The sequence below is a fragment of the Pleurodeles waltl genome, chromosome 1_2, assembly GCF_031143425.1.
Source record: "Pleurodeles waltl isolate 20211129_DDA chromosome 1_2, aPleWal1.hap1.20221129, whole genome shotgun sequence".
In the NCBI taxonomy this organism is placed as follows: domain Eukaryota; kingdom Metazoa; phylum Chordata; class Amphibia; order Caudata; family Salamandridae; genus Pleurodeles; species Pleurodeles waltl.
In genome coordinates, this window is record NC_090437.1 from 958,132,375 (window position 1) to 958,149,919 (window position 17,545).

A 17,545-nucleotide genomic window follows, 5' to 3' on the forward strand; every position below is an offset into this window, starting at 1 on the left:
AATCTTGGGAATCTTCAATTCTGTGTACTGTTCTTTTTTTATTGTACCCTGTTTTGTCACTACTACATACTCTTGCATAATGTCCCCTGGCACCACATTTTCTGCATGTACAACTGCTAGCAGGGCATGCTGGATTGTTGGCTAGATGTCTACTATTTCCACATCTGTAGCATTTGTTCTTTATACCTTCAAACTGATTTTTCTTTTTTTGTAAGACTTCATGGACATTTGCCCCTTCATCAACTATCAATTCCTTACTCATTTGTTTGGAATTATCTTTAACTTCCCTCACTTCTTCCTCAGTAGAAACATTTTTTATTAATCTCATACTCCCTACTGTGTTCAATTCCTTTGGCAATCTCAATAGCTTCCTTCAGGGTGGGGTTTAAAACCAAAAGTTTTTCCTGAATTTTAATATTGTTAGTGCACCTTACCAGTTGATCCCTAATTAAGGAATCCTCAAGGTTTCCAAAATCACATGTTGTAGCTAAACCTCTTAAACTAGCAATGTAACTAGCTACTTTTTCATCTTTGCCTTGTATTCTGTTAAAAAACTTGTGTCTTTCCAATACAATGTTAACTCTCACCCCAAAGTGATACTCCAGTTTCTTGAGGACTAATTCATATTCATCTAGCTCGTCCTCCTCCTTTTCCTCTTCAACAGGTAATGTTAAATTATCATAAACTTTCCTTCCGTGTATACTTAAATTGTGAAGAAGAATGTGTCGTTTCCTCATAGGTGAAAAATGTTCTCTTCCTATAGCTATCAGGTAGGATTCGAATAATTGAACCCAATCTTTCCATAATAAGCTAGGTTCTCCTACCTCATTAAGAAATGGAGGTGGTTGGGACATGCTTGCAGCAACCATGTTGTACGATTCTTCTCAATTACATAATGATGCAGAGAGTTACAAAACTATTACCCCCTCACATTATGATTACTTACATGGAGTTAATTGTACATTTTATATAAAATAAATAAATTCTAACTTCAATTTCTATTGTATACTTATATACACGGAAACATAACAGAGTTCCAATATTGTCCTGTGTAATTGTCCTTACTCGCAGTCACTAAGATTATAGTTTTTAATTATACAATTACAGTACTTCCTGGAGTTTTATTAACTGCCCTCTAAATGCTCTGTCTGAGAACTACATAATATCTACATATCTGTTAACAGATGCTTTACATTGCCTGTAATTGTGCACTCGATCTCCTCTTCGCTTAACTTTAGGCTCCTAAAGGGTCCTACAATGTGCGCGTCATCAGTACCTGTAATTGCGCACCTCGACCTTCGTGTTGTTTTGCTTCCAGGCTCCTACACTGCGACCCACTGACCGGCCGCTGCTCTTCTGCCGCGTTGTGTTTACACGACGCAGAGCTTTGGCGACACCCACAATTTCAGGTTCCGTCCGAAATCGACGAGCCGCTGTCTTCCGCCGCGTTGTGTTTACGTGACTCAGTGCCTCAGGTAGCAGTTAGCTTCCGGCTCCTCCTCCATGACCCACTGACCTGCCGCTGCTCTTCTGCCGCGTTGTGTTTACTCGACGCAGCGCCTCGGGTAGCAGCCGCAGGTGACGTCCAAATGGATGAGAACTAGTGGCTGGAACAGCCTTCCCCAGCGGATAGACAGTAGAAACAGGAACGGGCACCAACACAAAAAAGAACACCCTGTCCCCTTCTCACTAAGCTGCTCACCGCCATGAGCCAAATAGCTGCACCGGGGACTCTGCACAAAGGTTTTACCACTCTATTCCTCCGTCTGATGCCATAGCATGCTGCCAACTGGCAACATCCAGTCAGGTACGCGACTGGACAGGATGCAGCACACGAAAAGGCACAGACTCAAAGACAAGTGCCTTCCACAACGGTATCTTCTTCCCCAGCTCACACAGTTGACTGGAGGTACAGACTCTTCCAGTAGCTCTGCGACAGCACTTAACTCGTCAATCTGATGTGGGCTCCACGATGGCACGAAGAACAGGAGTGAGGAGTTCAACTGCCCCCTGCGCAGTATTCCATCCTCGTCGCCAATAATTAAGCTGTTGTAATATATATATATAAATATATATAAATCAGGAACGCAGTAGGATTTCCAAGATAGTTTTATTGTCACAAACTCCTCACATGCTGCCTCTCACAACTCCAACATTCTAAGGTAAGCTCCCGGTCAGTCCATTCACCTTGAGATTCCAAGGTGACTCAGGAGTGTACCATTATTGAAATATAAGTATACATATACTTAGAATGAAAGATTGTTCTTAACACTTTTACAAAATGATAACAAAAATATAAACATTGGTTACCTATAACAAGAGTTGATAAATGGGGTTGCATTCATGTTCATTTCACATTATAAGATATGTGTTTATACAGTATGCTGATAACAAAATCACTTTTATACTCCAATGCAGAACAACGTTTTGCACCTACAGAAAAAATTTGGACGGCAGTCATAAAAGAGCGCCAACTTGCCCAGGGGAAACGTATTATTGTTGTCTCCCCGGTGCCGGCCTTAGAGGCTGTCACCAAAGCAAGCGTTCCCAACGCTAAAGCATTACATCCACGTTGGATTCAATGGGCAACGTCTCTCACCGCCACCGATGTTGATTACATTTTTGATCCAAAACGTCAGACACAAGAGTTTCTCCAGTACGAACAGGAGTACCCCGCTCATCTAAATATCTTGCCACTAGACAGGTACCATACTGTCATATACACTGAGGGTTCAGCAAAACCGGCTGTAGGCACTAAACATCAGTACTCCGCAGCCGTGAGCGGAGTGATGGAAGATGGGAGTCTTCCACCCTCACAATACCTGCACGCAGACCTTAGGGAACTGCACAGCCCAGTTGGCTGAATTTAAAGCTCTTATACTAGCGCTCGAAGATACTGAGCCAGGAAACCTGACTTTAATAGTCTGTGACTCATACTGGATTCTAAAGGGAACACCATTAAACACAAAATATTGTGGGGGAGGGTGGCTGATCTTAAGGATAAGCTGCAGTGTGTCCATGTAGTACTTACATTGGGACACCAACGTGTAGGAGTACACGTTACCGGTAATACATTGGCTGATGAAGCGGCCAAAGCAGCAGCAGCTACGGCTTCTGTGGCTGCAGTGACTCGTTCACAGACGAGATTGGATAATTAAATATTTACTGCCGTTAAAGCTTCGGCTGCAGGCAAGCCCCTTCCGAAAGGATACCCTACAAACTATACTTACCATATCAGTGCGCAGAATGTTGCTTACACAACAATTCCTGGGGTTGGAGATCGAGCCCCCAACGAAGACCAGAGATTAGATCTAATTAAAGCAGCGCATGAGGGTGTTGCATCTGCACATGCTGGTATATCGGCCACAATAACACTCCTACAGAAACGCTTATGGTGGCCTGGTCTATGCAGACTAACAAAACAGTATGTGCTTTGCTGTGACATTTGCCAGCAGATAAAGGGCTCTAATATAAAACGCCCACCGCAGACATCCCTATTAGTGTCCAACAGGCCACTACAGTGTGTGTACCTGGATCATTGTGATCCCTTACAGCCTTATGGTGCATACAAATACATTGTAGTCACTGTAGATTCTTGTTCTAGATTCCTGTTGGTATGGCCACAGCAGTCGGCTGACGCCAGGACTGTTATAAAAGACTTGCTGATCTTTATCAGTACATATGCGGTTGCAGCATTCCATTCGGACCAGGGCCCTGCATTTGCCTCTAAGGCATTCAGGGGGACGATGGGGACGATGGGTGTTGAACTCCATTACTCCTCACCATACAATCCAGAGGGAAATGTGGTCGTGGAGAGGCGGAATCGTGATCTAAAGCAGTCCTTAACAGCTCGAGTATTAGGTTCAGGCCGCAGCTGGTTACATCACCTATATGGGGTCCAGAGAGCACTGAACAATCTGCCAAGACGGTCCTTGGGGGGGACGCACTCCATATGAGGTTCTCTTTGGGATACCTATGTATGTCACAGATCTTGATGCCTCTGGTATGATGGCAGCAGAAACACCATTTGACATAAATGAACGTCTCACTGTTTTACAGGAGCTTCAGCAATTTCCTGATGATAAATCATCTGCATGTGCTGCCACCTTAGGAATAAGGGATTTAGCGAAAACTTCGACTGGCTGGATTCCTAAAGTTGGGGATCTGGTTTGTGAGAAGATCGCAGTGAAGAAGGAGTTTGGTCCATCATACAGAGCACCTGTACCGGTCTTGGGAATTCAAGGCACCAGGACTGTCATCCTACCACCGCTGTCTGGCTCTAGAACGAACAGATTCATCTCCATCGATGACATCAAATTACACCATGTGGTCGATCCTTTACAGTAGACCAAGAGGTCCCTTCGGTGGTTCCCGATCCCCTCTCACTACCCAACAGGACATACATCTACATAGTAGGATGAACAACACTACTACGGGCTATGCAACGATGTCCAACGCTGTTCCAGATACCTCCTGGACCATGGGGAGGGTGAAAAATGGACTCTTGCTAGTTCCTGTCACCACTTCAGTGACCACACCTGTCCAAGATTTGGCTGTTTTTTACACAAACACATCACAGACTAATGACACCGTCTACCAAGAGTCTCCACGTGAAGTGGAACAAAGTACGGATAGTGTACCGGCTCCCGTGTTTGCAGAGACTGCCTCTGGCTATTTCATTGGCATTGATGACTTTTCTTCAGACTCATCCACTACTGTGATTGACAATGTTTCAAGAAGGAGTAAGCTGTATCAATGGCTTAAAGAGAACTACAGGGAGTGCAGAATTATTAGGCAAATGAGTATTTTGACCACATCATCCTCTTTATGCATGTTGTCTTACTCCAAGCTGTATAGGCTCGAAAGCCTACTACCAATTAAGCATATTAGGTGATGTGCATCTCTGTAATGAGAAGGGGTGTGGTCTAATGACATCAACACCCTATATCAGGTGTGCATAATTATTAGGCAACTTCCTTTCCTTTGGCAAAATGGGTCAAAAGAAGGACTTGACAGGCTCAGAAAAGTAAAAAATAGTGAGATATCTTGCAGAGGGATGCAGCACTCTTAAAATTGCAAAGCTTCTGAAGCGTGATCATCGAACAATCAAGCGTTTCATTCAAAATAGTCAACAGGGTCGCAAGAAGCGTGTGGGAAAACCAAGGCGCAAAATAACTGCCCATGAACTGAGAAAAGTCAAGCGTGCAGCTGCCACGATGCCACTTGCCACCAGTTTGGCCATATTTCAGAGCTGCAACATCACTGGAGTGCCCAACAGCACAGGGTGTGCAATACTCAGAGACATGGCCAAGGTAAGAAAGGCTGAAAGACGACCACCACTGAACAAGACACACAAGCTGAAACGTCAAGACTGGGCCAAGAAATATCTCAAGACTGATTTTTCTAAGGTTTTATGGACTGATGAAATGAGAGTGAGTCTTGATGGGCCAGATGGATGGGCCCGTGGCTGGATTGGTAAAGGGCAGAGAGCTCCAGTCCGACTCAGACGCCAGCAAGGTGGAGGTGGAGTACTGGTTTGGGCTGGTATCATCAAAGATGAGCTTGTGGGGCCTTTTCGGGTTGAGGATGGAGTCAAGCTCAACTCCCAGTCCTACTGCCAGTTCCTGGAAGACACCTTCTTCAAGCAGTGGTACAGGAAGAAGTCTGCATCCTTCAAGAAAAACATGATTTTCATGCAGGACAATGCTCCATCACACGCGTCCAAGTACTCCACAGCGTGGTTGGCAAGAAAGGGTATAAAAGAAGGAAATCTAATGACATGGCCTCCTTGTTCACCTGATCTGAACCCCATTGAGAACCTGTGGTCCATCATCAAATGTGAGATTTACAAGGAGGGAAAACAGTACACCTCTCTGAACAGTGTCTGGGAGGCTGTGGTTGCTGCTGCACGCAATGTTGATGGTGAACAGATCAAAACACTGACAGAATCCATGGATGGCAGGCTTTTGAGTGTCCTTGCAAAGAAAGGTGGCTATATTGGTCACTGATTTGTTTTTGTTTTGTTTTTGAATGTCAGAAATGTATATTTGTGAATGTTGAGATGTTATATTGGTTTCACTGGTAATAATAAATAATTGAAATGGGTATATATTTGTTTTTTGTTAAGTTGCCTAATAATTATGCACACCTGATATAGGGTGTTGATGTCATTAGACCACACCCCTTCTCATTACAGAGATGCACATCACCTAATATGCTTAATTGGTAGTAGGCTTTCAAGCCTATACAGCTTGGAGTAAGACAACATGCATAAAGAGGATGATGTGGTCAAAATACTAATTTGCCTAATAATTCTGCACTCCCTGTATATGATATACCCATGGAACTATTTATGGTTCTGTTTGACATTTTTTTCATTACTTTATGGATTGATTTTGTAACTGTTTTCTTTTTGCTTATAAATGGTCACTATATTCCTGATCGCTCCTCTGTGGAGCCTGTTGATGAAGTTTTAACTCCATATCAATCCTCACATAAGGTCCGAAGAGACTTGTCCCCTGTAAATGTTACAGCAATACCGATTTCTGATGGGATTGTGTGGGACAAAGATCCATTTGATAAATAAGGGCCTACAGAAATTATTCAAATACCATACGTGCTCAAAATTTCTATGACAGATGTAATTGCACCTGATGTTGTCTCTGATGATTGGGATGTCCAAACAGTTGATTCCATGCTAACTGAAATGAAGAACTATTCCGCTTTTGAAAGTGATGATGTATATGAACATACAACGAATTATGGGGAAATGTTCTGCTATAACAATTGGGGACATTACTACCTACACCGTGCCACTAGATACAGGCCAGTATTAAACTACACACAGTGGGAACACTGTTCTACACCACCGGTGGGGAGCCCAAAGTACTATAGTGATAAATTTACATACTTTTCTGGGCATGACACAAAAAAAGCAGTCTCGTATTATTTCAAAATACCTCTAGCACAAATTAGGAAGATTTTGCTAACTGATACAAAACGGATTTATTCAGATCCTTTTGTTTCCCGGCTTGCAGTTGAAGATTACGAATACTGAAAGAGCACTATTGACTTGAAAAGTGTATGGGGAACACAAGATTGGCAGATACAGGGTAGGAAAGCTTTATTTCGAGCATGCCTGATTCCTGTACAAATGATTTTTTTAAATGACACTATTCAGCAGACATCCTGTTTGGGGTTAGCAAAAATTAAGGACTTGAATACGCCCAATATCCCCACTCTTGCAAGATTTAAAGATTGGCAGTACTTCCTTAATATCACCGAGGACAGGCTAGATGCAATGGTTAAGGCTGGTACACTTTCCAGTACCGGCGGGTGGTTAATATGGCCCACTGACACAAATGAGTGTCAAGCGCGTTTTCTTAGCGGAAGCGAATGTGAGATTGCTGTTAGTCATTCCATGATATGCAAGTAGGTGTCCCTTCACGGTCTTTGCAATGCGGGGGTCGCGAATTTGGTTGGCCTGTTTGCTGAAGGGTACTCCTGTCCCTTTGATTCCCCCTGCGACCAGGAATTGCCTACGCAATCTCGGTCTCGAAGGTCGTTATGTGTTGTGGACATGTTTTGTTCCCCCCCACACGAGAGATGAAAGTATCTGAGATGTGGTCCCACATAGATACTATTAATGTGAACTATGACAAGCTGGGCAGGCTAAAGGTGCTATTGTTTAAAAAACAGGTCACCTTAATATCCGCAAAAGAGACGTATGCTCTCCAGATTGCGAGATCATCAGCCGAGATACAATCCCTATTAAATACCAACTTCCCTAAGCACTTTGGAGAACTGGTATCCAGAATATTCAATGCTTTGAGCACCACTGGGATTGTTCATTTCTTTAAGGCTGTTGGGTCTGGTTTCATGTTCATCTTCCAGACTGTCTTCGGAGTCATCCCGTCAGTCATCCATTCGCTCTTTTCAAGTGTGTTTGGTGGCTTTCCAATAATTTTGGCTTTGATTGTTGGACTGCTACTGCTATTTCTTCTGATTTGCAGTGGTTGTTTCTTTCCAGCTACGCAGAGCAATGGAGCCGCTCCCACCAACTCCACTGTGCCGTGAACGCATGGTTCGGATCTTCGGTGCACCCTTGCTGGTGGAATTGGAGCATGACTGGTCGTTGTCATTTCGGCCCCTTCTCTGGTGCGTACAACCAGTCTTCCGCTGCATATGGTGCCTCTTTGAACATCTGCCTATGGTCTGTCTTGCTGTTGCACCAACATCTATTGTGGACCACGAACTGCTGATGTCCCCGATGAGGGTTTATACACAGTCATGCCCCTTGAGACTGAGGCTGCTCTGCGAGGCCACCTATGAGCCTTCCGTTTTGAGATCTACCATGGACGAGGGCACTGCAACAAATGACGTTACACCAGAAAGAACTGCTCACTACTGCTCTGTGGATCCGTTTGTCCGCCCTGCACTCGATTTAACATCAGATGATGTTGACTCATTTTTTAGGTCATTGGTTGGTGACTTCGATGACACTCTTCTAGATCATGCGTACAGCAAATAATTTGATGAATTGACTTGCCATTCCCGATTTAAAATTATGAACTTGCTTTGGCACGCTGTGCTTGTCATGGTTGACATTACCATCTCTGTATGTGTTTTAGCGGAATTGTTTTTATTACCTTTTTAACACATTTTAAAGATTTTTTAGCGGGTTTTTTATGCTTTTAGCTTTTTAGTTCAGAGCAATTTTAGCGTTTGGGTTCCTGTACCTTCTTCATACCTGTTACGGCAATGGGAAGGGTGTAGTGAATCCTGGTTCGTTTTAATGTGATAACAGGAGTTAGCTTAGCCTCTGGCATGCAGACTCGTGCCCCCGTCACCTAGTGACTTTTAACCTACTTAGCTTGCTCTGTCTTAGCCCATTTAATTATTTAATTATTCTAAGATGGCTGCCTTGTTTATAGTTAGGCCACTTGTTATGCTTTGCATTATCAGTGTCAAGATCAAGCAACAAAGACAAACAAACAGTAGGTGTTCACACTTAGGGATTTTGCCTCTCTATACTTTTGAGGGATTGTTTATATTAATTGCCGTCCCAAGCATGTCTGTTATCTATTGTTTGGGAACACACCTACGTCAGGGGTCCTCGTAGATCTGTATAAATACATTGCACTTTAGACAGATAATCAGAGGGATTCCTACCAGAGGGCATCGCCACCATCGCTGATATCGATGCTGCACGTTGTCTTGACGCTGACCCAGTCTTCGTGTCCCTGTGGAGTCTGAGATAGAGACCTCATTCCAAGGTAACAAGGGTTGGGGGCTCCTCCCATGGACATGGCATTGGCAGATTAGGTTTAACAAACCCAGCTCTCCTTTAGGTAGGAGGTTAGGCCTCTCACATTAGGGTATTAGGGCATATTACATCTCGTATGTCTTTCTTATGCATTGCAAGATGGTGGGGGTCTTTGTAATAATTACTCTTGTCTTCACAATTCTGTTTCTTGCATTATTCATTATCCTAATCATTGCAGCCCATGCAACTTACCGCAAATTGCAGTTATGTTAAATAAAAACTATCGAAACTTTACTGCATCTTTGTCAATACCTGTGTTTGTATGAGACATGATATATGTGTGAGAAAGGGGTAATTTCCGTTTAACCACGACACTCCCTGAGATGTCTTATTCTAGAGTCCATGCATAAAGGCTGCCACAAATCACCTTTTACTATTGTGTTTCTGGTGAGGTGCTGCTAGTGAGCCGGTAAGGTTGGGACAACAGTTGTGACTTGTTGTAGAATAGGCATAGTCGCCTACGAACAAAAGTACTGTCATCCTTTAACCAGCAGTCTTGCCTGGAGCAAGAGTCAAAACTACGACAGCCAGGAAGCACTTTCAGAAAGGGAGAAACCTCCCTTTTAAACAAGGCCTTCCTGAAAGGTGGGAATGCCCATTTGGGCCCGTGTTCACCACCGGAGGAGAAAGCTGCCTTACCTCTGCTTCCTACACCACAGGGGGAGGTTGGGGGGGACGACGACAAAATGTGATGTCAGTGCGCCTTGTGGCGCATGGACGTCGCAGGGGGGGAACACGGAAGCTCTTCGGTGTCTTCCAAGGGGTTTTTAAATAATCTTTTTTTTTTTTTTTAAACAACTCCTTGAATTAAGGTATTATTTTTTTAGGTGTCACCTGTAGACAACATTGGCTGTTTTTAGTTGAAGATATGGTAGCTCTAATACATCAACATATATACATATAGCGGCTTTCGATCAGCCCGTTGGACTTGATTATATGACTTTGTTGTCTAACTTAGTTTCGTGCTTTTTATTCAACTGTTTTCCTCCATATTCTTTGCCCCGCCTTTAGAGCGTTTCTTTGTTACTATTGACTGGTTACATTTAGAGAACCACCTTTTTCTTTTTCTTTCATGAGTGCACGTTTTCTTTCTCCCTTTTGAGCTGCTTCTGCCTTCACACCACACCCGAGCCTGCATTCTCCCTTTTGTTCTCTCAGTCTCCACCTCTTACCTGAAGCTAATGATGGGTTTTCAGATGAGGCATGATTGAAAAATGAGAGTGTGACCCTAAAGCTACCTTGTGGCAGTTTTCTGGACATGTCGTAATTTGTGAGACCAATAATTAGGAATGTCACATACAACATATTGCTTTAAGGAATTTGAGAAAGCTTTAATGGTTGACAGTTTTGCACCAAACACAGGAAGAATTGGAATGATTGTAATCAGTATTGAAAGTTAGTAGAAACAATAAGAGCAGACCTAGTTAGTGAGATTGTGGTCAGACATACCACCGTAATATCTAGTGGAATTGATATTGAGTAAGAGAATACCCAGCTCATCTGGTCATTGTTTGTGGAAAGACCTCCACATCTTAGAACTTTCGCTTTGTCTTTGTTGGAACAGGAATGTCCCCTGCATGGGGCAGAGGTGTGTTTCCCCTCCCTTGACTCCCTAGCTGCATGTGTCTGGAATTCTTTAGATTTTTGGCCCTGCCGTTGCACTAATGTAGAGTGTCTCTAGATGCCTAGACCAGTCCCTGACATGAGTAAGTCCTACACTTGTCCATTGACCTACAGCAGCTCAATAAGCATGCTCTCAATGACTGACTGTAGACTTCTATCCCTTTTGTGGGTTTAACATCTAGAGCAGTGGTAGTAGAGTACTGTTTTTTTATAATCTATAGTGTGACCAGACCTTTTTATCTCAGTCACTGGAGTTAAGGCCTAGTGACCCACTGTTGACTTGGTTTATTTGCTGTACAAAAACAAGCGTGTGTTACGCATGCTGCTATGTGTAGCATGCATGGTGCAATCATGGTGTGAGTGAGCCAGTGTAATGGAGTTCAGTGGGATCCATTTTGATATCCCTGCCTAGCTTTGCACAAGAGGGAGGTGGGCTTTGTGTTTCCAGAGAGCAGAAATGTATTGCTTACATTTCTGATGCTAGAAGGGGGAGCCTAGACACTGAAGTGAGGAAAGTGGAGACGGGGCTCCTTTAGATATTCAATGAGGCCTACTGCTCAGCGAAGAGCTGCTGAATGGGTTTCCCGAAAACTGACATTTTCTGGATGGTGGGTGTGAGGGATGAAACTGCAGATTCAGTTGTGAAAATTGAAGAAACCTTTAGGTGAGGTGTGCCCTTTTCACTTTCCTTGCTGATTCATTCATTAGGGCTGATGACCGCTAGATGCAGAAACATCACACCTCTTTTTGTGCATATGTTATATTTGCTCCACCTTGGGCTCTGTCCTAGTGTGAGAAGCAGCTCTCTTCACAAAGGCAGTGTCTGGAGAACAGTCTGGAAAGTACTGTTGATAACAGAACCACTTTTCCTGTCTTCAAGTAGTGTATAAAAGTGGAACCCACTGCCCCACTTGTTTTTCCAGTTCAAAGTCCTATATGGCCAAGGAAGGAAGTGCAGTACAGAATACACAGAGGACTGTTCTTAGCCTAACAGGCAGTTTTCCTAGAGCTAAGGGGACATCACCTGGGGTCTGAATTTCTTGCTGCAGGAGCTGTATATCTGTCTTGTAAAGTGGCTAGAAGCCTGTCTGTCTGCTGAGAGAGGAAAAGGGCCTAATAATCTTGCAGAATGAGAGACAGTCCAGGAAGGAGTTAGATCCAACATATCCCTGGTTTCTGTGGGATTTGCTGGAGAGTGAGTTGTTGGAACCCAAGCATCAGTGGGACCTGCAACTCCGTGACTGCAGTTGGCAATACCTGTTCAGGACTGTGATTGTATGTTGTGATTGGCATGTTCATGGTCGCATCTGTCCAAGGTGTGATCAGCCTGTGCTTTTCTGCTATGACCCAAGCAATGATAACCATCTGCGGTGTTTCGAAGGCCAAAATGTTGCTGACCAATGCAATGCTACATCTGCCAATGTGTGTTCAGCCCATGCGGTGACTGCAACTGCTAAAGTTGTACATGGTCAATGGGGCTGAAGCAGCCAAATTTGTGACTAACCTGTCAGGGGATTGCATCTGTCAATGTGGTGACAGGCCCAGTCATTGCTTAAAGTAGAATCTACAGGCCCCAATAGGGGTCCAGCAGCATAACCCGAAGCAAGGGACATCTACTGTCAGTCCGGTCAATGTTCGATCCATTTGTCTGCCGCTGTTGAAGGACTCATAGTGGGCATACAGCCATGTGTGGCCCCAGCGCCTTGGACGGGGGAGATAAGAACTGTGAACTAGGGCACCGCCACTAAATTGGAGTGTGTGGTGGCGTGCTGAAAGGGCCTGGGCAGCCACTACAGACCTGTGAAGACTGAATCCACTTAGAATGATAATTAACCAAACTGTGCACACATATTATTTGGGGGTGGCTAATCAGCATCAGAGCTGTATTTACGCTTATATTGAATTTTCCCTTAGAGAAAGGGAGGACCGCTTAAAACCAGGAAGAGAGCCTGGACAGAGAGGAAAAGAGGAAGTTGCAGCACTGGCTCAGATAGCGCCCAGAGACACTAATTTGCGTTCTATTACTAATACTATGCTGTGCTGTGTTCGGTTGTGGATTAAAGTACGCACTTTCTTGGAAAGTTAAGCAGTCAGCTGGGCATTCACTTATTGAGTTATTGATGGATTGTTGTGCTCTGGGCCTGAGTAACTCCTCCCTGACCTGTGACTGTTTACCATTCTTTCCACTGAGCTTCACGTGGGAAGGGGTTGTACTTGGCTCAGTTTTCAGAGCCATAGCGGAATGGGTCCTGGGAAATCAGAGGAAAATTACCTCAACCTCCGTTATTGATCCCCTGCTAACTCTCCTGTGTCCCACTAGTCGGTACAGGAATAACGATTTGGGCTTCCTCCGAGTAGTACATGAGGGAAAAGTCGAATATTCTAGCAAGAGTGGGTAGCTGAATTAGATAAAGATAAAAATGCACTGGCTCAAGGATAAACCCTGTAGAACTCCACAAGTAAGAGGTTTAGATGTAGACCAAATAGGAGACACATGGGTTGTCTGGTTGTGATTACCAATAAAGGATGCTAGCCAGTTGAAGGCTTTATCGCAAGGACCAAGTTGATGAAGACGGTTAAGGAGTATAGAATGAAATGCAGTGTCAAAAGTGGCATTTAGGTCAAAAAGGATAAGCAAGTAAGACTATATAAGAGATATCAAGGAAAAGATGAGAAACATATTTCAACATCTGCCCTGAATGCCTATGAGAAATCTGTAGGGGGTTAAAGAGTCATTACTGCAATAGAGTTGTTATTTGGTCTTCCCTCCTTTTTGCATAGATGGGAGAGGGGAATGGGAAGGCATAACCCTATAGCAAAAGATCCTCTTACCCCTTCTAGTGATACACAAAGTTAAAACACACCGGCACTACACCACTAAAATTGCTCATGATGAAGACCTTGGACATCTGGCCCTAGTGAGAAGCCACCTGCCGTTAGTGAAAGCCGAAGAACCTGGGGATGTGCACAGCAAATCTCTCCCAAACATTGATACAGTTTGTCAGAGAAGATAATGCTGTGCATTTGCGACAGGTCTACAGTACTGTTTGTAGAAGCTGTACTAAGAACCAAAATAGCCCCTCTTACCACCTTCTTGTGATGGATGAAGGTCTGATCCATGCCAGATTTTCATAACCACCTACATTGTAGGTGAATTGCATTTAGATTTATTGTATATCAATATCTTATGTGGATTTCCTGAAAATCACTTGTGTCCAGCCATCCTGGACTTCGATTATTCGGCCCTGCTCTTGAGCTAGGTGTGTTCACGAGCCAGAATGTTACGTCCTTACATTGTAGAGGTCTAATTCTTTTGGCTACCTTTTACACTTTCAAAAATATATGTAAAACTATTATGGGAGATCTTAACTGATTCCTAACCTAAAATATCCGTAAAATATGTATTGTTATGATCAATATTCAGCAGTTTAAAAGTGAACTGAGAGTGCAACGAACTCCGATTAGCTGTTGATTTTATATTTCAATACAACTTTACTAAACTCAGGCCATTCTTCCCCTACAGGTGGAAAAGAGAGAATATGTTTACTGGACGATGAAGCTTCTGTCTCATCCTCAACAATGCGAGAAACGGGTGACTGGGTTACTGTGAAAGATGGAAACATAATGTTCTTGGGGCGAAAGGACAATCAGATCAAACGTCATGGCAAGCGTCTGAACATAGAATATGTGCAACAGGTAATAAAAAAGAATACTAATCTGTGGTATGTATGGCATCCTTCATTTAACAGGAGTAGACTGAAATAGATGCCGCTTCAGAACGCCATTTCGATGGAAACACAAAGGTCTAACACACACAATTTTACAGTAGATTGTCTACGTATTTTAGGTTTCTTTCTGTGATGACTGTAAAGGGAGAGTCACAAAATTGTACACTAATCTGTAGGGTTTACCATCGACTAATCTAAGTGTGTTGGAAATATACATCAGCGAGTTTAACTGTCTGTTTCTCCTCCACTCTTCCCCTTGCACCTTCTTGAAATGCATCCTTTGCCATCTTGGAAAAACACTGTTTCTTTCCTCTACCCCTCAGCACAGGACTGAAAGAATTATCCATGTTTGTTGATCTCAAGTCAGTCACAAAAGGGATTTGTGGTCCCAAACGTCTGCAAACACTGTTTTTCTAAATCTGTATTTTGCATTTCTGGTTCATCGTAAGTAAGTAGTTTATTTGCATGATTAATTAAAATCTTGGCAAAGAGGGAAGGAAAAAGAGAAAGAAAAGGAAGACAAACGCAATACATAGTCTCCGCAGGAAACAAATTTAAGAATAATCCCTAAATTTCAACACAAATATTAGACGCTTTACAGTAAACCATTATAAACTATTGTGAGCATCAAGTCTCTTTAAAGTGCTGTGAGGTATGAATTCATTAAGCTATGAAACACAGTTAGAGGGGGAGCAGGAATACCTTAGCTCTCTGCATAATACTTTACATAAATCCATTAAAACGATTGCATGTATAAAATCATTTTAAGTGCTATGAGTTTTATGCCCATCAGGATGTAAAGTGCTAGTGAAAGGGAGCAAAAATACCTAAACTTTTCAGAAGCATAATTGTGGTTGAGCCCTCTGAGTAGTGGTGCCCGTACTTAATACTTTACTCATGTCCTGCTAAAACTATACATTTTGAATTCATTAAGATATAAAATTAAGGGACTTTACTAAAATAATACCATATATGTAAAAGGGGTAAATAAATCCTCTTATTATGCTAAAATGTACTTTAAAATGTAATGTTATTGAGTTATTGGAAACAGAATGCTCACTAATCCGCTTTGACACATTATAGTACGACATCTAGCCAGAGAGAGCTCTTTCGAAGATCGAAGGCTGTGCACCATTGGTTAAACTGTGGCTGCACAGTCATACCGAGCTTCTGTGATTGGCCTTGTCTTCACTTTAAGACTCAAGTGTAACGAAAAGAGGGGTTATGAGACAGTCAGGAGCAGACGATTAGAAATTTAGCATGCATGGTTAAAACTTTGACCAGTCCGCAGTTTATCTGCGGTTCAAATGGATCAAACACCTTCATCACTGCCCGAAGAAAGGAGCGGAGCCTACTTGTGATGAAAACAAGTTTTAATGGTTGACAATATGCTTCTCTTAAGGCCGGACAGATGCAAATTAAGTGGACCATATCCTCTGCTCTGGCATCGCATAGCCTACATGACATCTCGCCCCCATTCTTCCATATTGGTTGATCTGCTAGAAATGGCAGAGCGCCTAGTCACATGGCAAGCACTGGAAATGTTGAGATCAAATACTGTGCTGGCGTTAGATTGCTATTATTGTGCATGACGATCCAGGCATGCAATTGGCCTGCAAATTTGCACTTGTCATCCAGCAAGGATTGCAGCCTAACTTCTCTTTTTAATGCACAGCGAAAAAGGGGGTATAACATATTGGAGTTCCTTAGATGTGGCATTGGAGTCTCTTGCAGGGAGCACTGCAAATGCCCATTGTACACTGACTTTGGATCTTTGGCTACAGAATTCCATAGGGCTGCAACTAACGGGCTTGCTTTATTTCCCCTAATTTGTACCAGGTCTTAATCGTATGGAATTTTCTGTCTTGCTGTTTAAGACCAAATTCTAGCCTAATTTGTGAGATGGGAAGCAGTGCGGGGGAGACAAAAGACTTGTCTGTATATTTTTATTAGTTGTCGATCCAGAATTAAGACATCTTTCCCGTATAGTGCCGCGCTTCCATACGTCATGGCTGAAAAGAGTTTAGCAGACATGACAGACAGTAGGGGTTTGTAAGAAGGCCCGTTCAGCTTTCTGGCCACGGTGCAAAAGGCAAATGTCTACGCTTTGCATTTCTGTGTGACATATTGTTTTTGCACTGCAAAATTCTGTTTATTATCTATATTGAGGCCCAAGCATTTATAATGACAGATCTCTTACAACACTGTGTTGCCTAACTTAAGGTGGAATGTAGGGCTAATGGTGCCCACATGGACATTGATTTTGACTTGCTGATGCTTATTTCAAATTTTTTGTCACTGCAAAGTTGTCCAGAGTATTGAGTAACCGCTGTAGACCCACTTTTGTGTGGCTCAATAAAACTATATCATCTGCGTATGAGAGGTGTGAAATAGACAGGGTTCCCAACTTTGGGGAGTGTGAATTTGCTGCATCCAGCTTTGGTGAAAGGTCAGCCACGAAAAGACTAAACAGGTGCGGGGCGAAAACACACCCTTGTTTTAGACCAGTGTTTGTTGGAATCCTTCTAGAAAGTTTTGTGCCGTCAGCTAACTTAATCTTCACCCAAGTTTTGTCTTATAGCATTTCAATGCTTCGTAAGAGTCTTTCATCAAGGTGCCAGCATCGCAACTTTCCCCAAAGAATGGCTCTGTCCACAAGGTCAAAAGCACTTTTAAAGTCTATAAAACATAAGGCGTTATGATTTATCGGCAATATCACCTAATGCTAATATGTTTGTCATGGTTCTATATCCCTTCCTGAAGCCGGTTTGGTTCAGGGGAGCTAGATTGTTAGAGTTGGACCAGTGAAGCAAATCATCTGGAATCAAAGAGGCAAAGTACTTAGCCTCGGAGTCAATTAGGGTGAATA

At 43.0% G+C, this 17,545-nt stretch overlaps 1 protein-coding gene across 3 annotated transcripts in view; it reads left to right on the top strand.

Annotated features, from left to right (window-relative positions):
- Window positions 1-17,545, top strand: part of AASDH (aminoadipate-semialdehyde dehydrogenase) — a 471,184-nt gene that overhangs the window by 166,728 nt on the left and 286,911 nt on the right. For all 3 annotated transcript variants that reach the window (XM_069200843.1, XM_069200827.1, XM_069200836.1), the window contains one exon: window positions 14,472-14,644. In XM_069200843.1, coding sequence (XP_069056944.1) covers window positions 14,472-14,644 — 173 coding nt within the window. The remainder of the gene's footprint in view (window positions 1-14,471; window positions 14,645-17,545) is intronic.